Source organism: Rhinoraja longicauda, chromosome 1, assembly GCF_053455715.1.
Source record: "Rhinoraja longicauda isolate Sanriku21f chromosome 1, sRhiLon1.1, whole genome shotgun sequence".
Classification (NCBI taxonomy): Eukaryota; Metazoa; Chordata; class Chondrichthyes; order Rajiformes; family Arhynchobatidae; genus Rhinoraja; species Rhinoraja longicauda.
In genome coordinates, this window is record NC_135953.1 from 138,656,561 (window position 1) to 138,681,935 (window position 25,375).

The 25,375-nt window shown below is 44.9% G+C and overlaps 1 protein-coding gene across 1 annotated transcript in view; it reads right to left on the reverse strand.

Moving 5' to 3' along the window:
• LOC144593676 (von Willebrand factor A domain-containing protein 2-like) overlaps positions 1 to 25,375 on the reverse strand; it is a 44,604-nt gene that overhangs the window by 14,574 nt on the left and 4,655 nt on the right. Inside the window, exons 2-8 of the mRNA XM_078399658.1 lie at positions 14,512 to 14,586; positions 12,325 to 12,458; positions 11,590 to 11,699; positions 7,664 to 7,855; positions 7,437 to 7,570; positions 4,023 to 4,167; positions 2,858 to 2,913 (exon numbers count right to left, since the gene is read on the reverse strand). Coding sequence (XP_078255784.1) covers positions 2,858 to 2,913; positions 4,023 to 4,167; positions 7,437 to 7,570; positions 7,664 to 7,855; positions 11,590 to 11,699; positions 12,325 to 12,458; positions 14,512 to 14,586 — 846 coding nt within the window. The remainder of the gene's footprint in view (positions 1 to 2,857; positions 2,914 to 4,022; positions 4,168 to 7,436; positions 7,571 to 7,663; positions 7,856 to 11,589; positions 11,700 to 12,324; positions 12,459 to 14,511; positions 14,587 to 25,375) is intronic.

Here is a 25,375-nt window from a genome sequence, read left to right on the forward strand (position 1 = left end):
TAGTTACATTCCCGGACCTGGAGTTTAATCTCCTGCTGATCCGGATGCCAAGGCAGTGACCAGCCTCAGAAAGTGACAAGGAGGGGACTAAACTAACCCCATCCACATCTCTGAAACCTTGACCCTCCCATAGGGCACTGCGATCAGTCAACATTGTCAGAGTTTTTAAATTTTTTTAAAAAATTTATCAGAACCTCTAAAAATAAAACAAATATTTCAAAACAAACATTAATAATTAAGACTTAAAAATCCAAAACCACTGGAAGAAGAAATTTGGAGAAAGCATATAATAAAACAAAAGAGAGACACTAAAAAGCTGGAGTAACTTGGCGGCACGGTGGCGCAGCGGTAGAGTTGCTGCCTGACAGCGAATGCAGCGCCGGAGACTCAGGTTCCATCCCGACTACGGGCGCCGTCTGTACGGAGTTTGTACGTTCTCCCCGTGGCCTGCGTGGGTTTTCTCCGAGATCTTCGGTTTCCTCCCACACTCCAAAGACGTACAGGTTTGTAGGTTAATTGGCCTGGTAAATGTAAAAAGTGTTCCTAGTGTGTGTAGGATGGTGTTAATGTGCGGGGATCGCTGGTCGGCGCGGACCCGGTGGGCCGAAGGGCCGAGATCTCTAAACTAAATTAAACTCAGCGGGTCAGACAGCATCTCTGGAGTAAAGGAACAGGTGACATTTCAGGTCGAGAGTCTCAACCCGAATGTCACCTATTTCTTTTCTCCTCCCTCTGGATCTGAAAGACATCTCTGCTTGGTCAAGTTGTCCACTGTACAACTGACCTAAAACAACTGCTGCTTACAAAATATTTATGTCTGCAAAAGTGCTTTTTGACTTCAATGCCAATGGGCCTCTCTTGTTTCTTTATAGGGCAGGCAGCGGCTCTGGAGAGAAGGAATGGGTGACGTTTCAGGTCGAAACCCATCTTCAGACTCGACCAGAAACGTCACCCACTCCTTCCCTCCAGCCCACCGAGTTACTCCAGCATTTTGTGTCTATCTTCGGTTTAAACCAGCATCTGCAGTTCCTTCCTACACATACGTTTCTTTGCATCTACTCCACCAGTTCCCCTTCATATAATTGAAAAATTAATCAAATCTTTTATCCGCATATCTTTTAAGTTCCAGTTTCATCATTATTTTCCATAAGTTATGCTCTTTCCAAAGACAACACACTTCGTTGTTTCAAAGATAATAGTTTTTCAAAATAATTACTGTCCTCAGACAACTGAAAATTTATCGCGATAACGCTTGTAATTTTTCAAAAAACGAATCCACAATCAAGATATTTTCTTCATTTTTTGAGTCTACTCATAAATTAAACATTGTCAGGGTAACACACAAGTATTGAACTTCCTATCCTCTATTTCATATTTAATTGGAAATTTGGATTAGAAGAGGAAAGTAGGCAAAGTTAGTGTTTGCACATGTTGATGGCAATAACCAAACATTTAGTTTTATCAGTATTATCTTCTGTAATCTTGCAGCATCTTCCTCATTCTCATCTGAACTCAATTGCTGTAAGAGCTCATTGGGCAGATAGTACACACTTACCTTGTGGAATGAAAGGAAAGACTGAAGACACGCTCGAGGCAGGAAACATGTTCCCGATGTTGGGGGAGTCCAGAACCAGGGGCCACAGTTTAAGAATAAGGGGTAGGCCATTTAGAACGGAGATGAGGAAAAACTTTTTCACTTGTAAATCTGTGGAATTCTCTGCCTCAGAAGGCAGTGGAGGCCAATTCTCTGGATGCTTTCAAGAGAGAGTTAGATTAAGCTCTTAAGGATAGCAGTGTCAAGGGGTATGGGGAGAAGGCAGGAATGGGGTACTGATTGTGGATGATCAGCCATGATCACATTGAATGGCTCAAAGAGCCGAATGGCCTCCTCCTGCACCTATTGTCTATTGTCTATTGTCTATAAGACGAGTATTTTAGAACAGACAGGTAATATCTAACAGATACTTACAGAAATAAAAATATTGGGAAAGACTGTCATAATGAGCTTTACAAAGTAAAGTGATGAAAAAATGATTGAAAAAAGTATAAAGTAGCAGGAGAATAATGCTGGTAGCAGACAATAACATTTCCATATATATAGCACAAAATGCTGGAGTAACTCAGCAGGACAGGCAGCATCTCTGGAGGGAAGGAATGGGTGACGTTTCAGGTCTTGCCCCCCGAAACATCACCCATTCCTTCTCTCCGGAGATGCTGCCTGTCCCGCTGAGTTGCTCCAGCATTTTGTGTCTATCTTTGGTTTAAACCAGCATCTGCTGCTCCTTCCTAAACATTTCCTAAGCTCTTCAGCGGGTAGTCCATAGAGCTCAGAGGACCATCGGAACACAGCTACCAGCCTTGGAGGGCATCTACAACACACGATGCCTCCGAAAAGCCATCAGCATCCACAAAGACTCTTCACACCCCTGCAACAGTCTGTTCGAACTTCTACCATCAGGCAGACGATACAAGGCCTTCTACGCCCGCACCTCCAGACTCAGGAACAGCTTCATCCCCAGGGCCATAGCTGCTATGAACCGGTCCTGCTGAGCCGGATGGTCACATCGCACAGTGAACCGGCACAGACCTACTTGCACTTTATTCTGTTTTAAACCTGTTCCAATTTGTTTCGTTGGGTTCCTTAAATTAATACTGACTCGCTAATTAATTTATTGCATCGTATGGGAGACGCATTCCCAATCTCGTTGTACCCCCTGTACAATGACAATAAAGATATATCGTATTGTATTGTATTGTATTGTATTGTATTGTATTTCCATACAGATTCTCTAATTTCCTGCTGGGACTTGGGTTGAAGATTGGCAGACTCCAAAGATGTTGAGGTGAACGTAATTACCTGGACAGAGAGTTCGGAAGCAGCGTCTTTGAACCCGACTGTACGTCCGTTTCCAGCTAAATGGATCAAAAATTCCAACCGTTAATACTCAGCAAACACATAATCATGCATTTATTTTTGCAAAGCTGATAACGCGTTGGTACCTGTTTGCCATCACTTCATTGGCTCTTCAAATCAACGTGTTTAACAATTTTGTGGTGAAATTGCATCTCCAACTATCATGGCAGAAACAGCATAAAATCCCACGCTGTGAACCCGTTGCTGAAGAACACACTTACAGTGTTCTTACACATAAAATCAAGGAAAATGTAGAATAGATCATTGTTAGCTAGGAGAAGGGGTCAAGGAAAGTGCGTTTCACGTTGCGGCCCTGTTTCCACCAAACTTTCCACCACTGCGCGCAAGAAACACAAGAAGCGCAAGGCGCCATTGTGTGCAGATGCCATTGTGTGCAGATGCCGAGCGAGAAGTGCGTTCAGCTCCGGCTGATCAATTTCTAATCTTGTGTTGTGGACTCGATAAGAAGCTAGGGGAAGGTGACATCAAAGCAAACAGAGATGAAATGTAGTCGGAGACAGTAAGACTGGTCGGAGAACTGGGAAGGGGGAGGGGATGGAGAGAGAGGGAAAGCAAGGGTTACTTGAAGTTAGAGAAGTCAATGTTCATATCGCTGGGGTGTAAGCCGCCCAAGCGAAATATGAGGTGCTGTTCCTCTAATTTGCGCAGGGCCTCACTCTGACAATGGAGGAGGCCCAGGACAGAAAGATCAATGTGGGAATGGGAGGGGGAGTTAAAGTGTTTGGCAACCGGGAGATCACGTAGGTAGAGGCGGACTGAGCGAATGGGAGGGGGAGTTAAAGCAAAAGATGCTGGTTTAAGCTGAAGACAGGCACAAAAAAGCTGGAGTAACTCAGCAGGTCCGGCAGCACCTCTGAAGAAAAGGAATGTGTGACGATTTGGGTCGAGACCCTTCTTCAGAACGTCACCTATTCCTTTCTCTCCATACAAAGATGCCCGATGGGAGGAATCTTTGTTTCCCAGGCATCATTTTATCCCACAAGGTATCCAGAATATAAGGCAGGAGCCGTGACAATGGGTGAAGCAATGGCAGATAAAATATTTAAACTCTCATTATGTGTCTCCCGTGCCAAGCACTCAAACTGACGTGTAGAAAGGACAGAAGGTAGCAAAGGGCTTTCCATGTTGTTTTGCACCAATCCGTTTGCTTTTCCAGCAAAGATGGTTTCCAAGGTACTTCTTCTCGGTGTTGACTGTTGTTCTTTGGCAAAAATGTGACACCACTCTGCAGGCTGTGAAGTCAAGGGAAAATAAGACGGACTAAAACTTTGCACATCCGACAGCGAAACTTAAAGACAAGCAAATACGAGAGAGCTTCGGCGCTGAAAAGGTTATTCATTTGCTTCATCACAAGTGCTTCATTGAAGGATGGAGACACAGGTAACTGCAGATGTTGAAGTAAGTGCAGAGGTCTTAAGAAGGCTCTGACCCGAAACATCGCCCATCCATGTCCTCCCGAGATCCTGCCTATCCCACAGATATTGCCCAATCTATTAAGGATGGAGTTGACTAAAAAGAATGCTCAGAGCAGGGCAGAAAAAAGCTAGTCTCTGTCCACTCCAATCCAGGCACGTTTAAAGGGTGATAAGCCTTACTCAGTTCCTAAATGTCTAATTGGCACTGAAAACGTTTGCTAATGAGTATAAGAACCAATACGAGAGTATAATGCTCAGAACAGCATGATGCCGTTTTGCATTTGGACTATTCCATGCAGTTCTGGTCTCTCCAGTTAGAGCTCTGGGGGCTAGCGGAATCAAGGGATATGGGGAGAAGGCAGGCACGGGTTACTGATTGGGGATGATCAGCCATGATCACATTGAATGGCGGTGCTGGCTCGAAGGGCCAAATAGCCTCCTCCTGCACCTATTTTTTGTTAATACAGGAAGGATGTAGAGGCTTTGGAAAGGGTACAAAAGAGGTTTACAAGAATGATGCCTGGATTTAATGGTCAAGGAGAAGTTGATAGACTTGTATTGTATTGTATAGAATGTGCAACATTCTCTGATCTTATATGTTATATGTTCTATGTTAAAGTGTCTTATGTCAAAAAAAAAATTTTGTGTTTACTTTCTATTGTTTTTCTTTCTCTCTTTTCCCCTTTAATTCAGTCTTTCTTTTTTGACTTTATTTTACTTTCTATACCTGATTTGACATTGCGTACGATAGTGTAACTAAGGTATCATGATTGGAGCCCAGCATTGCTTAGTGATGACCGTTCAAACTGATTGATCAAGAAAATAGATGATTTGTATGTTCACGCTGGTATTAGATGCCTCCACGAAAGTACGGCACTGATCTGATCCTAATTGCACCAAGAATCAGTTTTAACCAAGGTGCCAGTTTTATATGAGAGTGATCAGCCATGATCGCATTGAATGGCGGTGCTGGCTCGAAGGGCTGAATGGCCTACTCCTGCACCTATTGTCTATTGTATAGAAGGCACGAGCTGTTTAAATGCCACAGAGAAGACAACCCAGTCTATTTATGAGGTGAGTCTTAACGGTTATGGTTTAAAATCTGATCCACTTTTGCTCTTTTGGGACAAAAAGCTTATTCTAACTTCGCAGCTCATTTAATATGTCAGTTATAAATTTAAACCTTTACACCAAAGCCTTTTCATTCCTGCATTGAAATTTTGATCACATTTCTATACAATTTTTATTTTCTGTAAAAGGGAATATGTTGAGCTTGGGAAGTTTCTTCTCAAAATTTAAACTATGCAAATCTCAAGATAATTTTTAACTGTAAGATTAGTTGTTGCATATTTTGGGAGACAGATTTTAACGCGTTAATATTTCAAAATATCCAAAGTAAAAAGCATAGTAAACCAGTGAAAAAATGATAAATAGGTCAGTCATAAGCTAACAAAATGATTACAGTTCATTAACAATATAATGGCAGCTATATTACTGTAGAGTAAACAAAATCTTCACAGAAAAATTATCCCCTGTAAGGCAAAGCTGCGGAAGATCACAGAGTATGGCTTTTAAAAGTAGATAAGGAATAAAACAGTCCAGACCTCTGAGCAATGGATTATTTCGAGCATGAGACAAAATTGTAAGTGAAAAAAAACTTCTGTTGATAAACAGACTCTAAATTATCCAGTAGGAATAAGGAACTACAGATGGTAGACACAAAATGCTGGAGTAACTCCGGGGAGAAGGAATGGGTGACGTTTCGGGTCGAGACTCTTCTTCAGACTCACTGCTCCCCCTCTGTGATAAGCAGCTTTTCTAGTTCTTTCCTACACATTTTGTCCGCTCCACTGCGAAATGGAGTGACATGACTTGGATGAAGGGATTAAAAGTACCATTAGCAAATTTGCAGATGATACAAAGCTGGGTGGTAGTGTGAACTGTGAGGAAGATGCTATGAGGTTGCAGGGTGACTTGGACAGGTTGTGTGAGTGGGCGGATGCATGGCAGATTCAGTTTAATGTGGATAAGTGTGAGGTTATCCACTTTGGTGGTAAGAATAGGAAGGCAGATTATTATCTGAATGGTGTCAAGTTAGGAAAAGGGGACGTACAACGAGATCTGGGTGTCCAAGTGCATCAGTCACTGAAAGGAAGCATGCAGGTACAGCAGGCAGTGAAGAAAGCCAATGGAATGTTGGCCTTCATAACAAGAGGAGTTGAGTATAGGAGCAAAGAGGCCCTTCTGCAGTTGTACAGGGCCCTAGTGAGGCCGCACCTGGAGTACTGTGTGCAGTTTTGGTCTCCAAATTTGAGGAAGGATATTCTTGCTATTGAGGGCGTGCAGCGTAGGTTTACTAGGTTAATTCCCGGAATGGCGGGACTGTCGTATGTTGAAAGACTGGAGCGACTAGGCTTGTATAGACTGGAATTTAGAAGGATGAGAGGAGATCTTATCGAAACGTATAAGATTATTAAGGGGTTGGACACGTTAGAGGCAGGAAACATTTTCCCAATGTTGGGGGAGTCCAGAACAAGGGGCCACAGTTTAAGAATAAGGGGTAGGCCATTTAGAACTGAGATGAGGAAAAACATTTTCAGTCAGAGAGTTGTGAATCTGTGGAATTCTCTGCCTCAGAAGGCAGTGGAGGCCAATTCTCTGAATGCATTCTAGAGAGAGCTAGATAGAGCTCTTAAGGATAGCGGAGTCAGGGGGTATGGGGAGAAGGCAGGAACGGGGTACTGATTGAGAATGATCAGCCATGATCACATTGAATGGCGGTGCTGGCCCGAAGGGCCGAATGGCCACCTCCTGCACCTATTGTCTATTGTAACGTCAGCTATCCCTTTCCGACCGCAGTTGCTGCTTAACCCGCAGATGTTCTTCCAGCAGATTGATTTTTGTGAGTAGATACTGAAAGTTACTGCAGTTGGCTGTAGCAGAGATGAACGCAGGCAGGTGGGACTAGTGTAGCTGGGTCATGTTGGCCGGCATGGGCAAGTTAGGCCGAAGGGCCTGTTTCCACGCTGTATCACTCCATGACTCTACGACTCTATGACAGAGGATACAGAGTCGAAATGACCTACCTGGATGGACATCGGAACAGACTGCGGCTTGCGTCAGGGCGGTGTACAGACCGTTGACTGCATCGTCATAATGCCCTGCATAGAACACATGCTTGTCGCTGGGGTGGTTAGCGAGAGTGTCCAGTTCGTTCCACCTATAAATGGGCATAGAGAGTGTGAGCCGAATGCACATTCTGCTGCTCAATAGCTGAATTGGCATCACGGCCGCTCAGCGGCATGTCCCTTACGCTGGGTGCCTGATTCCGACCGCAAATATTGTCACTCCACTGTCCCTCGCAAGCATCAGTGGCATCGTGGCATCGTCTTGGGATTTACCATCGGAGAGGATCACGATGATTTTCAGAGCATCTTCCCGTCCTCCTCGAAACCCTTTGTCCAGCGCAGATTTGACTGCTTTACCAATCTCTGTGCTCCCACCCCTGAACGGCATAGAGAGAGAACACAGCGGGTTAATCCTTTGAGAGAATTTGCGGAGTTGGATAGCATGGAAATAGGCCCTTCGGCCCGTCGGATCTATGCTAAGTTGTGAATCTCTGCCTCAGAAGGCAGTGGAGGCTAATTCTCTGGATGCTTTCAAGAGAGAGTTAGATAGAGCTCTTAATGATAGCGGAGTCAGGGGGTATGGGGAGAAGGCAGGAACGGGGTACTGATTGTGGATGATCAGCCATGATCACGGTGAATGGCGGCGCTGGCTCGAAGGGCCTACTCCTGCACCTATTGTCTATTGTCTAACCATCACCCCGACCTATTTTAATCCTACTTGCCAGCATCATTGTCCTGTTCAATCAAGGACCAGTCCGGATGCCTCTTAAATTTTGTAGTGTGCCTGCCTCCTTCTGCAATCTCAATCCAAATACCAACTACTCCTCGTGTGAAAAATCTACCCTTCAGAACCCCATTAAAAACAGAAGATACAAAAGCTTGAGACCGCACATTACCAAATTCAGTGCGTTTCTTCACTGCTGTAATCAGGATTTCTGAATGGCCCTCCCATAAACCTGAGTGTAAACCCAATATTCAAACCCACATCGTTGCAGATCTTGCATTTTTCCTATCTGTACTTTCACTGTAACTGCAATGGTGTCAACACTAGTTTAATTTAGTTTATTATCACCGAGGTACAGTGAAAAGCTTTTGTTGCATGCCAGCCAGTCAGCAGAAAGACAATGCATGATTACAATCCAATATGTTGCACTCTGGTATAATTTCAGACATAAACACAGCTTTTTTCCACGAGTGACAGTTCTACTCAATAACCAAAGTCTGTTGTCCCTTTTTGCTCTGGTTTATTTTCACCCACATGTTTAGACCGTAATGTTGTATCCTTATTGTTTTGATGTGTTTATGCTTTATTCTTAATTGTTAACTGTATGTTTGTGTTGTCATTTGTGAGTGGAGCACCAAGGCACATTCCTTGTAAATGGACATAGAAACATAGAAACATAGAAAATAGGTGCAGGAGTAGGCCATTCGGCCCTTCGAGCCTGCACCGCCATTCAATATGATCATGGCTGATCATCCAACTTCAGTATCCCGTACCTGCCTTCTCTCCATACCCCCTGATCCCTTTAGCCACAAGGGCCACATCTAACTCCCTCTTAAATATAGCCAATGAACTGGCCTCAACTACCTTCTGTGGCATACTTGGCCAATAAACTTATTCATTCATTCATTCATTCATTCATTCATTCATTCATTCATTCATTTCTCTTTGCGCTACCTGTTGTACTTGCGTATGGCTTGATTGTACTCATGATTAGTATGATTTAACTGGATAGCACACAAGCAAAGCTTTTCACTGTGTCTTGGCACACATGGATTGTCACCTTGTCGCGGTGGAGAGGCTTGTGTGGTCCTGAGATCCTGAGAGCGATGCCGTCTGGAGCTACACTCCTGGTAGGGTCACCCATGGCGGTAAGGTCGAGTGGGGGGGGGAGGTCCATGACAAAGAGCAATCCAACCAAGACCTCAATGGTGGAACAGGCGGAGGGAGGATGACGGCTGACTTTAGTGAAGCGTCACAACGGCTGGGAAGGCGGATGGATGAAGGCTGCAGCAGAAAAGGGTCCCCGGTCGTCTTGGACTCCGTGCCACTGGATCCTGACCCAGATCTGTCAAGGACCGTGTGGTGGCTGTCTGTGCACCAGTCTCCCTACGTTAAACAAAGTCACGCACAGGCGTCCGACCCTATGGAGAGGACAGTCACACTCGCTTCCAGTGACCGCCGATGATGATGGTACACGTGGCAATAATAAACCACTACCAATACCAATACCTCCTCCCTCTCACAACCAATGTTCTTTAGTTTTAGATGCCCTACCTGACTGTCCACCATATCGATGCTGCTCATAATTTCATATAGTTCTATCATGTCATCTCTCATCCTCATTTGCTCTAGTCTTTCCAATCTCTCCTTATCTCAATTATTACTCTGGGCAATTATATAACATAATATTACATTATATTATATTATATATTATAGGGCAACAGTGGTATAATGGTTAAGTTACTGGATTAGTATCTGGAAGGCTGGACTAATGGGGCAGCACGGTGGCGCAGCGGTAGAGTTGCTGCCTTACAGCGCCAGAAACCCGGGTTCAATCCCCACTGCGGGCGCCGTCTGTACGGAGTTTGTACGTTCTCCCCGTGACCGCGTGGGTTTTCTCCGAGATCTCCGGTTACTTCCCGCATTCCAAAGACGCACAGGATTGTAGGTTAATGGGCTTGGTATCAATGTAAATTGTCCCCAGTGTGTGTAGGACAGCGTTAGTGCGCGAGGATCGCTGGTCGGCGCTGACTCGTTGGGCCGAAGGGCCTGTTTCCAAACTGTATCTATTAACCAAAAATAAAATAAACTCAGGCCCTCTAATTCAGGCAAAATCCTTGAGAATCATTTCTGCACCTTCTCTAGTTTAATTACATCGCTCCTGCAGTGTGGGACCAGAATTGCACACTTTATTCCAAATGGTGCCTCACCAACATTTTGTGCAACATGGTGTTGCAACTAATGCACTCAGTGTCTTGGCTTACGAAGGCAAGCAAGCCACATGTTTTCTTCACCATCTTATCTACCAGTGTTGCCACTTCCAAATAACTAAGTAGTTTTTTAATTTTTAGAAATACAGCCTTTCGGCCCACCGAGTCCGCACCGACCAGCGATCCCCGCACATTAACGCTACCCTACAAACACTAAGGACAATATTACATTTATAAGCAAGCCAATTAACCTACAAACCTGTACGTCTTTGGAGTGTGGGAGGAAACCGAAGACCTCGGAGAAAACCCACGCAGGTCACAGGGAGAACGTACAAACTCCGTACAGACAAGCACTCATAGTCAGGATTGAACCCGGGTCTCTGGCGCTGTAAGGCAGCAACTCTACCACTGCGACACCATGCCACCTCCATGTACATGTTCACCAGCATGTTGCCTGGATTGGACCATATTAGCTGTGAGGAGAGATTAGACAAGCTTGGATTGTTTTCTTTGGAGCTTCAGAAGCTGTGAAACAACCTGCTAAAAGTATATAAAATTATGGGAGACGTGGTTAGAGTCCATAGTCAGGAGTATTTCTCCTAAGGTACAAAAATGAAATATTAGAGAGTGAGGGAAAGTTTAATGAAGATTTATAAGGCAGGTTATTTTATACAGAAAGCGGTAGGTGTTTGGAACATGCTGATGGAGTTTCGGGGGAAGCAAGTGTGGTTGCCTCATTAACGAGGTATTCAGGCAGGCACACGAACAGACTGGGATTGGAGTGATACAGACAACAAGTAGTCAGATGGGATCAGATTAATTTGGCATCATGGTCGGCACAGACATAGTTGGCTGTTCCTGTGCTGAAGAGAGACACAAAATGCTAGAGAAACTCAGCGGAACAGGCAGCATCTCTGGAGAGAAGGAATAGATGCCGTTTCAGGTCAAGACCCTTCTTCAGTCTCAACCCAAAACGTCACCCAATCCTTCTCTCCAGAGATGCTGCCTGAGTTACTCCACCAACTTGTGTCTATCTTTGCTTTAAACCAGCACCTGCAGTTCCTTCCTACACTGTTCCTGTGCTGTATTGTTGCACATTTTACGTTCTAATGCATCTCCTATCAGTTGTTTTATATGAACTATTACTCTCCACGAGTCACGCAGTGACCATCCATGCCTGAAAGTAATCTTTTTGATGGCTTCTTTGGCTTCTTTTCTTGTAGGGTAAGTTTCCAAGCCAAATTCCATCTCAGGTTTTGAACTGAATTGGATTACTCCAATGCGAACCTATTTAAAGGAAAATAATATCTTTAACAGTGGGCCAATTTAGATTTGAACATTTGACGGATGTAATATTTATAGACACGTTTTTTGCATGCATTGTGTAAAATTTAAGTTTGAAAGCATGCAAAAAATTTCAGAAGAAACTGACTCATAAGAAATAAAAATTTAAAATCAAGACAAATGTTGTCTTTTGATAATTGACTCGATACTGAATGGGTGGAGAGAAGGAATGGGTGATGTTTCGGGTCGAGGCATCGATCTATATCTTTCATTCATTTGTTTGATATCTCTCTACATCACTGTCTATATCTCTCATTTCCCCTGACGAGACTGAAGAAGGGTCTCGACCTGAAACGTCACCCATTCCTTCTCTTCAGAGATGCTGCCTGTCCCATTGAGTTACTCCATCATTTTGTGTCTATCTTCATAAATTTGACTGAACTGTCTGTACAAAATGGAAGTCTTGATAATTAAGTCATTTTCACTGATTGTGGATCAGAGCAGGCAAATTAAACCATCAGAAAAGTGCAAATGTTACTTTCACAGCAAAAATATTATCTATTCTATTTTAGAATAAGCTTCATGTTCCTAATTTCCATCCAATGTTATTATACTAATTTTCACTTACTCTGTCAGGATTAATGTCAAGAATATCACACAGTTTGGCAGCAAAGTGTTTTGATCTTTCAAAGCTCCCTTTCCCAATGCTATAAGATCCATCCATCAACAACAAAACATCAATAGAGGAAGAACACTGAATTACTGGGGAAACAGAACGGGGATCAAACACAATTAGCAGTCTTTTGAATCCACACACAGTTTTTACACATGGCCACACAGAAGTCAGCATTGCTCAAAAATCAAAGTGTAAAGAACACATTTCAAGGGTGACCCGGTGGCCTAGCGGTAGAGCTACCGCCTTACAGCGCCAGAGACCCTGGTTCGATCCCGACTATGGGTGCTGTCTGTATGGAGTTTGTACGTTCTCCCCGTAACCTGCGTGGGTTTTCTCCGAGATCTTCGGTTTCTTCCCACACTCCAAAGACATCCAGGTTTGTAGCTTAATTGGCTTGGGTATGAAATGTAAAAATTGTTCCTCGTGTGTGTTGGGCAGCTTTAATGTGTGGGGATCGTTGGTCGGTGCGGACTAGGTGGGCAGAAGGGCCTGTTTCCGCGCTGTATCTCTAAAGTAAACAAAACTAAAACTGAGCACACTCATTTTATCAATGCATGTTGTGACATCAGGATGCCATAAAGGGTTTGACATAAAGCTCTCAACAAAATCTCACTGTTAGGGAGGAGAGAGACAGATTAAGAGGTTATATGGTTAATGTAGGGATCTTTGACCCATGACAGAAGGGGGAGGAGTTGTACAGTTTGATAGCCACAGGGAAGAAGGATCTCCTGTGGCGTTCGTTCTGTGCCGCCTCTTGGTGGAACCAGTCTGTTGCTGAAGGTGCTCCTCAGGTTGACCAGTGTGTCATTGAGAGGGGGTGAGCTGTATTGTCCAGGATGCTCCGCAGTTTGAGGAGCATCCTCCACTCTAAGACCACCTCCAATGAATCCTGCCCCCTTGCCCCCATGAAAATAGAACATGGATAAGCACAGCAGAGGGACAGGCCCTTCAGTCCACAATGACTGTGCCGAACGGTGGCACGGTGGCGCAGCGGTAGAGTTGCTGCCTTACAGCGAATGCAGCGCTGGAGACTCAGGTTCCATCCTGACTACGGGCGCCGTCTGTACGGAGTTTGTACGTTCTCCCCGTGACCTGCGTGGGTTTTCGCCGAGATCTTCGGTTTCCTCCCACACTCCAAAGACGTGCAGGTTTGTAGGTTAATTGGCTGGGCACATGTAAATAATTGTCCCTAGTGTGTAAGTGTTAATGTGCGGGGATCGCTGGGCGGCGCGGACCCGGTGGGTCGAAGGGCCTGTTTCCGCGCTGTATCTCTAAATCTAAATCTAAATCTAGACATGATTCCAAGCTAAACTAATCTCATATGCCTGCGACAGCCTTTCTCACATTCTGCAATGCTAGCAATTCCCAGCACTTCCATGCGCCTCTCTAAAAACCTCCAATGCCATTATTGTTACCTGCCTCCATTATCAACCTCTTCGTTAAAAAACTTGTCCCACTCATCTCTTTGAAATGTGTGGGGAAGAAATGGTTTCATATCTTAACATGTGTATTTTTGTTTTTATTCATTTACACTATCTTACAAATACAACCTCTACTGTACTATGATGGACACAAAATGCTGGAGTTACTCAGCGGGACGGGCAGCATCTCTGGAGCGAAGGAATGGGTGACTTTTCGGGTTGAGACCCTTAACTTCAAACCTCTCGGGTCAAGATATCTGTCCAAATCTTTCATTCATTTGTTCTATATCTCTCTACATCACTGTCTCTCGTTTCCCTCTCCCCTGATTAGTCTGAAGAAGGGTCTCGACCCAAAACGTCACCCATTCCTTCTCTCCAGCATTTTGAGTTACTCCAGCATTTTGTGTCTACCATGGGTACAGTAGTAGTTGTACTTCGAAGATTTTGTATGTGATTAAAATAAACAAAAATACACACAGGAAAAAACAATGTTAAGTCCTTAAATTGCTTGATATTGACTTAGATGGTTTCCACAATTGTTCTTAACTGTTCTCACAAGTTATGCTGATATTCATGAATGGGAAGCAACAGAACCAATCTGAGTATATTCACTAAATTATTCGAAGTCGGGGTGCAATTTTTACGTAATTTGTATATTTCGTTTGAGCGTGATGCAAAATTAAGTATTTAAGGTTTAAGTTTGATAAACGCAACTTACACTTTCCTGAAGACAAAATCTTCTCTATTGTTTCCTTGTCTGCCATAAGCTGTTGCAAGCCACTTCCTTGGGACCCTTAAAAAGAAATCAATGGAAGGGTTTAGTTCCATTGTAATTAAACACAATTAAACTTAGATGGGGTTGAATTTGTGAAATGTGTTGAGGAAAGTTTCCTCAGGCAATATGTAGAGAGCCTTAAGGGCCTAGACAGTATAAGATAATAACTGAAGATGCTGGTACAAATCGAAGGTATTTATTTCACAAAATGCTGGAGTAACTCAGCAGGTCAGGCAGCATCTCAGGAGAGAAGGAATGGGTGACGTTTCGGGTCGAGACTCTTCTTCAGACTGATGTCAGGGGGGCGGGACAAAGGAAGGATATAGGTGGAGACAGGAAGACAGTGGGAGAACTGGGAAGGGGGAGGGGAAGAGAGGGACAGAGGAACTGTCTAAAGTTGGAGAAGTCGATGTTCATACCACTGGGCAGCAAGCTGCCCAGGCGAAATATGAGGTGCTGTTCCTCCACTTTCCGGTGGGCCTCAGTATGGCACTGGAGGAGGCCCATGACAGAAAGGTCAGATTGGGAATGGGAGGGGGAGTTGAAGTGCTCGGCCACCGGGAGATCAGTTTGGCCAACGCGGACCGAGCGCAGGTGTTGAGCGAAGCGATCGCCGAGCCTGCGCTCGGTTTCGCCGACGCTGAACGTTTGCCGGGGTGTCACGGGCATGATCGTGAGGAGTCTCCAATGAATCGTAGCGGATCTCGGCGCGTCGCGGAAAAATTTACCCGCTAGAAATTTCTGGGCGACAGCTGGCTTGTCGCCAGGTATGGTAGCTTATTGCGGGCGCTGTCTGTCGCACGCTGTCCCCAGGTTTGCTAGGTTGTCACAGATGCGTTTAGAAGCACGTAATATTAAATTAAGAAAAGCCATTTGAAGATACCAGAAGATAGTTTTGTTTAACCAATTTATTTACCGTCAGGACATTTGACGGGTAGATTGGAGGCGACAGTTTGACGGTCAGGTGAGCGTGGGAATTTTGCGATGTTTCCGAAGACGGTGTAATCTCTTAGCCAGGTGCTAGTTTCACAAAAAAAGTAACTTGTATCGACCTGACTCAGCATTGTCGTGGGGTAAAAGAAAATTTTGGCGATCTGCTACGACTTTGACAGTCGCCGGCAGTCGCCTAAAAAATCGCCTAACTGGGACAGGCACTTTATGCGGGAGAGGGCAAAACTGAATCTGATCTTTGGAAGGTAGACATAAAATGCTGGATAACTCAGCGGAACGGGCAGCATCTCTGGAGAGGAGGAATGGGTGACGTTTGGGGTCTCGACCCGAAACGTCACCCATTCCTTCTCTCCTGAGATGCTGCCTGACATGCTGAGTTACTCCAGCATTCTGTGTACACATACAAGGAATGTGCCTTGGTGCTTTGCTCGCAAGTAACAACACGACACACAGTAAATAATTAAGAAGGAAACATTATAATTTAAACAAGTGAAGAATTAAATAAAATACCAGAGCAAAAGGGGGCTACGGACTTTTGGTTGTTGAGTAGAGCTACTGCTCATGGAAAAAAAGATGTTATGTATATTCAGGGAAAGAGGGGGGACTAGAGAGAGAATAGGACCTCTTAGAAACCAAAGCAATCATCTCTGTGCAGAGCAGAAGCAGATGGGCAAGGTGCTCAATGAATATTCCTCTCTCTGTGTTTACTGTGGAGAAAGATGCAAAGGCTGGGGGTCTTGGCACAGTGAAAGGACATGTCTTGAGGATAGTCATTATCACAACCGCATGTTAAAAACCTCGGCATGATATTTGACTCTGCATTAAAATTTGATAAGCAAGTCAACGCTGTGGTAAAAGCCAGCTTCTTCCAACTTCGAACCGTAGTTAAAATCAAACCTTTCCTCCAATTCGACGACACAGAAAAAATCATTCACGCTTTCATTTCCTCCCGCCTAGACATTCACCCCCTACATCAAAAATCTTCTAACCCACCTCTCTAACTCCAGGTCCATCAGGTCGGCCGACTTGGGGCTACTCACTATCCCGCGGTCCAGGCTTAAGCTCAGGGGTGACCGCGCTTTTGCGGTTGCAGCTCCTAGACTGTGGAACAGCATCCCTCTCCCCATCAGAACTGCCCCCTCCATCGACTCCTTTAAGTCCAGGCTCAAAACCTATTTCTACTCCCTAGCGTTTGAAGCTCATTGAGGAGGCGCTGTGAACTGTTTGCGTGCTACTGTATGTTTCATTTTTTCCTTAGTACCTAATCAGATGTACAGCACTTTGGTCAACGTGGGGTTTTTTTAAATGTGCTATACAAATAAAATTGACTTGACTTGACTTGACAATCGAGGAGGTACCGAATGCCTTAGGGCGTTTGAAGGTGGATAAGTCTCCCGGGGCTGATCAGGTATATCCGAGGGCACTGCGGGAAGCTGGAGAATTAGATTGCAGGCACCCTGGCTGAGATGCATGAATCATCATTAGATTCAGGTGAGGTGCCGGAAGACTGGAGCGTGGCTAATGTTGTGCCTCCACTTAAGGGGCGGCACGGTGGCGCAGCGGTAGAGTTGCTGCCTTACAGCGAATGCAGCGCCGGAGACCCAAGTTCGATCCTGACTGCGGGCGCCGTCTGTATGGAGTTTGTACATTCTCCCAGTGACCTGCGTGGGTTTTCTCCGAGATCTTCGGTTTCCTCCCACACTCCAAAGACGTGCAGGTATGTAGGTTAGTTGGCTTACTAAATGTAAAAATTGTCCTTAGAGTGTGTAGGATAGTGTTAATGTGCAGGGATCGCTGGTCGGTGCGGACCCGGTGGGCCAAAAGGGCCTGTTTCCGCGCTGTATCTCCAAACTAAACTAAACTAAACTGGAGGATGGCTAATGTTGTGCCTCTACTGAAGAAAGTTTGCAAGCAAAAGCCTGGGAACTAGAGACCAATGAGCCAGTGGTGGGCAAGTTACTGGAGAATATTCTGAGGGATAAGATATAAATGCATTGGGATAGGCAGGGGGTGATTAGGGACAGTTGGCAATAGTGTTGGAATAGTCAGATCGCGTCTCACCAATCTGAGTATTTTTAACCATAAAAAGGTTGACAAGGGCAAAGCCATAGACCTTGTCTATATGGTCTTCAGCAACGCATTGTTAAGGTTCCGCATGGTAGGCTGCTCTGGATGGTTAGGTCATGTGGGATTCAGGGAGATCTCAAAGGCTTCAAAAGTTTCAAAGGTCTTTTATTGTCACGTGTACCAATTAAGGTACAGTGAAACTCAATTTACCACACGGCCATATTTTTAAAAAAGCAACAAGACACACAACTACATAGTTCCTTGAAAGTGGCGTCACAGGTAGATAAAATGGTCAAGAAGGCTTTCGGCACCTTGGCCTTCATCAGTCAGAGTATCGAGTATAGAAGTTGGGATGTTATGTTATAGACATTGGTGAGGCCACATTTGGAGTATAGTGTTCAGCTTTAGTCACCCTGTTATAGGAAAGATGTTGTTAAACTGAAAAGGATGCAGAGAACATTTACGAGGATGTTGCCAGCACTTGAAGGCCTGAGCAATAGGGAGAGGTTGAGCAGGCTAGGACTTTAATACTCGGAGTGCAGGAGGATGAGGGATGATCTGATAGAGATGTATAAGATCATGAGGGGAATAGATAGGGGTAAATGCACAGAGATCTTTTACCCAGAGTAGGGGAATCAAGAGGACATAGGTTTAAGTTGAGGAGGGAAAGATTTAATAGAAACCTGAGAGAGAACTATTTTTACACAAATGGTGGTGGGTGTATGGAACGAGTTACCTGAGGAGATAGTTGAGGCAGGTAGTATCACAATGTTTAAAATATATTTGGATTGGTACGTGGATAGGATACATTTAGGGAGATACAGGCCAAATGCAGGCAGGTGGGACTAGTATAGATGGGGCATGTTGAGCATGTAGTTGGGCCTGTTCCCACGCTGTATGACTCTATGACTCCAAATATAATTCTACAAGCTTGCAGACGACACCACCATCGAATAATGACAAGACGAAGTACAGAAGTACAGAAAGGAGAGAGAGATCCTTGTAATTTGGTGCCAAGCCCGGGTTAGAATAACATTTTGCCCGGGTTACTTAAAAACCAAGCTTCACGGTAACAAGGCATAAACTAGATTTACTTCCAGTTTACTAATAGCTGTATTAAAAAATATATATTTTAAAGTGGTTAAATGGATTTTTGTAAAAAGTGTATTTCATAATATTCCCAAAATATTGGAATAATGAAGTTCCTCGTATGGCGGCACGGTAGCGCAGCGGTAGAGTTGCTGCTTTACAGCGAATGCAGCGCCGGAGACTCAGGTTCGATCCTGACTACGGGTGCTGCACTGTAAGGAGTTTGTACGTTCTCCCCGTGACCTGTGTGGGTTTTCTCCGAGATCTTCGGTTTCCTCCCACACTCCAAAGACGTACAGGTATGTAGGTTAATTGGCTGGGTAAATGTTTTTTTAAAAATTGTCCCTAGTGGGTGTAGGATAGTGTTAATGTACGGGGATCGCTGGGCGGCACGGACTTGGAGGGCCGAAAAGACCTGTTTCCGGCTGTATATATATGATATGATATGATGATGTTGCAAAACATACTTGGCTAATAAAGTATTATTGTGATTGTGATTGATTATTGTGATTGGGATTGGGATTGATTGTGATAACAGAATAACACTACTGTAGCATGAAATTATCATATGAAATGCATATGAAACGTTTTTTCTTGAACTGTGGCATTTTTTAAAAAACATGTCGAAAACCTAAAACGTAACTGTCTGAGGCACAGAGACCCAGGTTTAAACCCAACCATGGGTGCTGTCTGTACGTGAGTTTGTACGTTCTCCCCGTGATTTTCTTCGAGATCTTCGGTTTCCTCCCACACTCCAAAGATGTACAGGTTTGTAGGCTAATTGACTTGGTATAAGTGGAAATTGCCCTAGGTTCGTGTAGGATAGGGTTAATGTGCGGGGATCGGCTGGCCGGCGCGGACCCGGTGGGCCGAAGGGCCTGTTTCCGCGCTGTATCTCTAAACTAAACTAAACTAAACTATAACTGCCAACTTTCATCTGAACAAAAACACGGGTTTACGTTTTTAATAAAGAAAGTATGGAGAGAACTTCTTACCGAAAATCACAAGGAAAAGGAAAAAATAAAAGTCTGCATTTATGGATCTCATCCTGAGGTGACCTAAAAAGGAGAAACAAAGGGAAAGTTTAATCAGAAGGCAGAGCAACATAAATTAATGTTCAAAGCAATTATTCCATTCTAAATGGTAGAACTGTCATTTTGAACTTTTTTACTGGGTTCATCTTTACAGTGATGTTCCCACCAGTAGTCCACCGCTCCGGAAGAGTGAGGGTGGGAGGAGGAGAGATTGGGGGTGGGGGGGAGTGTGCGACTGGGGAGGGGGGCAGCGGGGGTGGGGGGCAGGGGGGGTGGTGGTGGGGGGAAGAGAGAGTGGGGGAAAGGGGGGTCCTGGGGAAAGGGGGGTGAGGGAGAGTAAGAGTGGGGCTGGAGGAGGAGAGAATGGGGGGGGGGGGGGAATGGGCCCAACTTTTGTCTGGTCTCTTTTACATTAAACTTTTACCATCTTGTTCCCGATGTTGGGGAAGTCCAGAACCAGGGGTCACAGCTTAAGGATAAGGGGGAAGTCTTTTAGGACCGAGATGAGAAAACATTTCTTCACACAGAGAGTGGTGAGCCTGTGGAATTCTCTGCCACAGAAGGTAGTTGAGGCCAGTTCATTGGCTATATTTAAGAGGGAGTTAGATGTGGCCCTTGTGGCTAAAGGGATCAGGGGGTATGGAGAGAAGGCAGGTACGGGATACTGAGTTGGATGATCAGCCATGATCATATTGAATGGCGGTGCGTACAGGCTCGAAGGGCTGAATGGCCTACTCCTGCACCTATTTTCTATGTTTCTATGTTCCCACCATGGGAAATAATTTTGACGATTTCTCCAATCTAGGCCTCTCGTATGTTATACACTCCAGCATGTCTCTCTTCAGCATCCTTCACCCTAGGGAAATCAAAACTACTGTAGCCTTTCCAGTCTCTCCTTATTACTAAAATCCTCCAATTCAGGCAGTTTTGATATTGGAGGAGTCCAAGACTGCACCACATGCAGCGTTATTGCAGGGACCTTGGTAATCGACTTGCCTGGAGTGGAGCCTACTGGTTTTAGTTTGACAATAGACAATAGACAATAGGTGCAGGAGTAGGCCATTCAGCCCTTCGAGCCAGCACCGCCATTCAATGCGATCATGGCTGATCACTCTCTCAATCAGTACCCCGTTCCTGCCTTCTCCCCATACCCCCTCACTCCGCTATCCTTAAGAGCTCTATCCAGCTCTCTCTTGAAAGCATCCAACGAACAGGCCTCCACTGCCTTCTGAGGCAGAGAATTCCACACCTTCACCACTCTCTGACTGAAAAAGTTCTTCCTCATCTCCGTTCTAAATGGCCTACCCCTTATTCTTAAACTGTGGCCCCTTGTTCTGGACTCCCCCAACATTGGGAACATGTTTCCTGCCTCTAATGTGTCCAATCCCCTAATTATCTTATATGTTTCAATAAGATCCCCCCTCATCCTTCTAAATTCCAGTGTATACAAGCCTAATTGCTCCAGCCTTTCAACATACGACAGTCCCGCCATTCCGGGAATTAACCTAGTGAACCTATGCTGCACGCCCTCAATAGCAAGAATATCCTTCCTCAAATTTGGAGACCAAAACTGCACACAGTACTCCAGGTGCAGTCTCACCAGGGCCCGGTACAACTGTAGAAGGACCTCTTTGCTCCTATACTCAACTCCTCTTGTTATGAAGGCCAACATTCCATTGGCTTTCTTCACTGCCTGCTGTACCTGCATGCTTCCTTTCAGTGACTGATGCACTAGGACACCCAGATCTCGTTGAACATCCCCTCTTCCTAACTTGACACCATTCAGATAATAATCTGCCTTTCCATTCTTACTTCCAAAGTGAATAATCTCACACTTATCTACATTAAACTGCATCTGCCATGTATCCGCCCACTCACACAACCTGTCCAAGTCACCTTGCAGCCTTATTGCATCTTCCTCACAATTCACACTACCCCCCAGCTTAGTATCATCTGCAAATTTGCTAATGGTACTTTTAATCCCTTCATCTAAGTCATTAATGTATATCGTAAATAGCTGGGGTCCCAGCACCGAACCTTGCGGTACCCCACTGGTCACTGCCTGCCATTCCGAAAGGGACCCATTTATCCCCACTCTTTGCTTTCTGTCTGTCAACCAATTTTCTATCCATGTCAGTACCCTACCTCCAATACCATGTGCTCTAATTTTGCCCACTAATCTCCTATGTGGGACCTTGTCGAAGGCTTTCTGAAAGTCGAGGTACACCACATCCACTGACTCTCCCCTGTCAATTTTCCTAGTTACATCCTCAAAAAATTCCAGTAGATTTGTCAAGCATGATTTCCCCTTCGTAAATCCATGCTGACTCGGAATGATCCTGTTACTGCTATCCAAATGCTCAGCAGTTTCGTCTTTTATAATTGACTCCAGCATCTTCCCCACCACTGATGTCAGACTAACTGGTCTATAATTACCCGTTTTCTCTCTCCCTCCTTTCTTAAAAAGTGGGATAACATTTGCTATCCTCCAATCCACAGGAACTGATCCTGAATCTATAGAACATTGAAAAATTATCTCCAATGCTTCCACTATTTCTAGAGCCACCTCCTTAAGTACTCTGGGATGCAGACCATCAGGCCCTGGGAATTTATCAGCCTTCAGTCCCATCAGTCTACCCAACACCATTTCCTGCCTAATGTGGATTTCCTTCAGTTCCTCCGTCACCCTAGGACATTTGGGAGATTGTGTGTATCTTCCTCAGTGAAGACAGATCCAAAGTAACGGTTTAACTCGTCTGCCATTTCTTTGTTCCCCATAATAAATTCCCCTGCTTCTGTCTTCAAGGGACCCACATTTGCCTTGACTATTTTTTTTCTCTTCACGTACCTAAAAAAACTTTTGCCATCCTCCTTTATATTATTGGCTAGTTTACCCTCGTACCTCATCTTTTCTCCCCGTATTGCCTTTTTAGTTAACTTTTGTTGCTCTTTAAAAGAGTCCCAATCCTCTGTCTTCCCACTCTTCTTTGCTATGTTATACTTCCTCTCCTTAATTTTTATGCTGTCCCTGACTTCCCTTGTCAGCCACAGGTGTCTTTTACTCCCCTTAGAGTCTTTCTGCCTCTTTGGGATAAATTGATCCTGCAACCTCTGCATTATTCCCAGGAATACCTGCCATTGCTGTTCTACCGTCTTCCCTGCTAGGGCCTCCTTCCAGTCAATTTTGGCCAGCTCCTGCCTCATGCCTCTGTAATCCCCTTTGCTATACTGTAATACTGACACTTCCGATTTTCCCTTCTGCCTTTCCATTTGCAGAGTAAAACTTATCATGTTGTGATCACTGCCTCCTAATGGCTCTTTTACCTCTAGTCCCCTTATCAGATCAGGATCATTACACAACACTAAATCCAGAATTGCCTTCTCCCTGGTAGGCTCCAGTACAAGCTGTTCTAAGAATCCATCTCGAAGGCACTCTACAAACTCTCTTTCCTGGGGTCCATTTCCAACCTGATTTTCCCAGTCTACCTGCATGTTGAAATCTCCCATAACCACCGTAGCATTACATTTGTGACACGCCAATTTTATCTCCTGATTCAACTTGCACCCTATGTCGAGGCTACTGTTTGGGGGCCTATAGATAACTCCCATTAGGATCTTTTTACCCTTACAATTCCTCATTTCTATCCATACTGATTCAACATCTCCTGATTCTATGTCACCCCTTGCAAGGGAATATCATTCCTTACCATCAGAGCAACCCCACCCCCTCTGCCCACCTGTCTGTCTTTTCTATACGCTGGTTTAGTTTAGAGATACAGCGCGGAAACAGGCCCTTCAGCCCACCGGGTCCGCGCATTGACACTATCCTACACACACTAGGGACAATTTACACTTATACCAAGCCAATTATCCTACAAACCTGTACGTCTTTGGAGTGTGGGAGGAAACCGAAGACCTCAGAGAAAACCCAAGCAGGTCACGGGGAGAAGGTACAAACTCCGTACAGACAGCATCCGTAGTCGGGATCGAACCTGGGCCTCTGGCGCCGCAAGCCATGTAAGGCAGCAACTCAACCGCTGTGCCACCGTGCCGTGACAAAGGAATAAAAGCTCATGCCTTAATGACTACCGTCCTTTGGCCTTGACATCCACCATCATGAAATGTTTTGAGAGGCTGGTTATGGAGGGCATTAAATCCAGTCTACCCAGCGGCCTTGACCCACTGCAGTTCGCCTAACGCCACAACAGGTCCATTGAACATAGAAAACATAGAAAATAGGTGCAGAAGCAGGCCATTTGGCCCTTCAAGCCAGCACTGCCATTCAATACGATCATGGCTGATCTTCTAAAATCAGTACCCCATTCCTGCTTTCTCCCCATATCCCTTGATTCCGCTAGCCCTAAGAACTAAATCTAACTCCCTCTTGAAAACATCCAGTGAATTGGCCTCCACTGCCTTCTGTGGCAGAGAATTCCACAGATTCACAACTCTCCGGGTGAAAAAGATTTTCCTCATCTCAGTCCTAAATGGCCTACCCCTTATTCTTAAATCGTGACCCCTGACTCTGGACTCCCCCAAGATCAGGAACAATTTTCCTGCATTCTAGCCTGTCCAATACTTTAAGAATTTTATATGTTTTTATGAGATCCCCTCTCATCCTTCTAAATTTCAGTGAATACAAGCCCAGTCGACCCATTCTTTCATCACCCCGCCATCCCGGGAATTAACCTGGTGAACCTGCACTGTGTAGTCTGAAGAAGGGTCTTGATCCGAAACGTCACCCATTCCTTCTCTCCTGAGATGCTGCCTGACCTGCTGAGTTACTCCAGCATTTTGTGAATAAATACTTTCTATTGAACCTGCACTGTGCTCCTTCAACAGCAATAATGTCCTTAAATTAGGAGACCAAAATTGCACACAATACTCCAGGTGCAGTCTCACCAGAGCCCTGAATATGGCATGTTGGCCTTCATTGTCGTATGTTGAAAGACTGGAGCGACTGAGCTTGTATACGCTGGAATTTAGAAGGATGAGAGGGGATCGTATTGAAACATATAAGATTAAGGGGTTGGACACGTTAGAGGCAGGAAACATGTTCCCAATGTTGGGGGAGTCCAGAACAAGGGGCCACAGTTTAAGAATAAGGGGTAGGCCATTTTGAACGGAGATGAGGAAAACCTTTTCAGTCAGAGAGTTGTAAATCTGTGGAACTCTCTGCCTCAGAAGGCAGTGGAGGCCAATTCTCTGGATGCTTTCAAGAGAGAGTTAGATAGAACTCTTAACGATAGTGGAGTCAGGGGGTATGGGGAGAAGGCAGGAACGGGGTACTGATTGTGAATGATCAGCCATGATCACATTGAATGGCGGTGGTGGCTCAAAGGGCCGAATGGCCTCCTCCTGCCTATTGTCTATTGTACAACTGCAGTACAACTCCTTGCTCCTATACTCAAATCCTCTTGCAATGAAGGCCAACATGCTATGAGCTTTCTTCACTGCCTGCTGTACCTGCATGCTTACTTTCAGTGACTGATGTACAAGCATACCCAGGTCTCGATGCACCTCCCCTTTTCTGACACCATTCATCTGCCTTCCTGTTCTTGCAACCTCACATTTACCCACATTAAACTGCATCTGCCATGCATCTGCCCACTCACCCAACCTATCCAAGTCACCCTGCAGCCTCACAGCATCCTCCTCACAGCTCA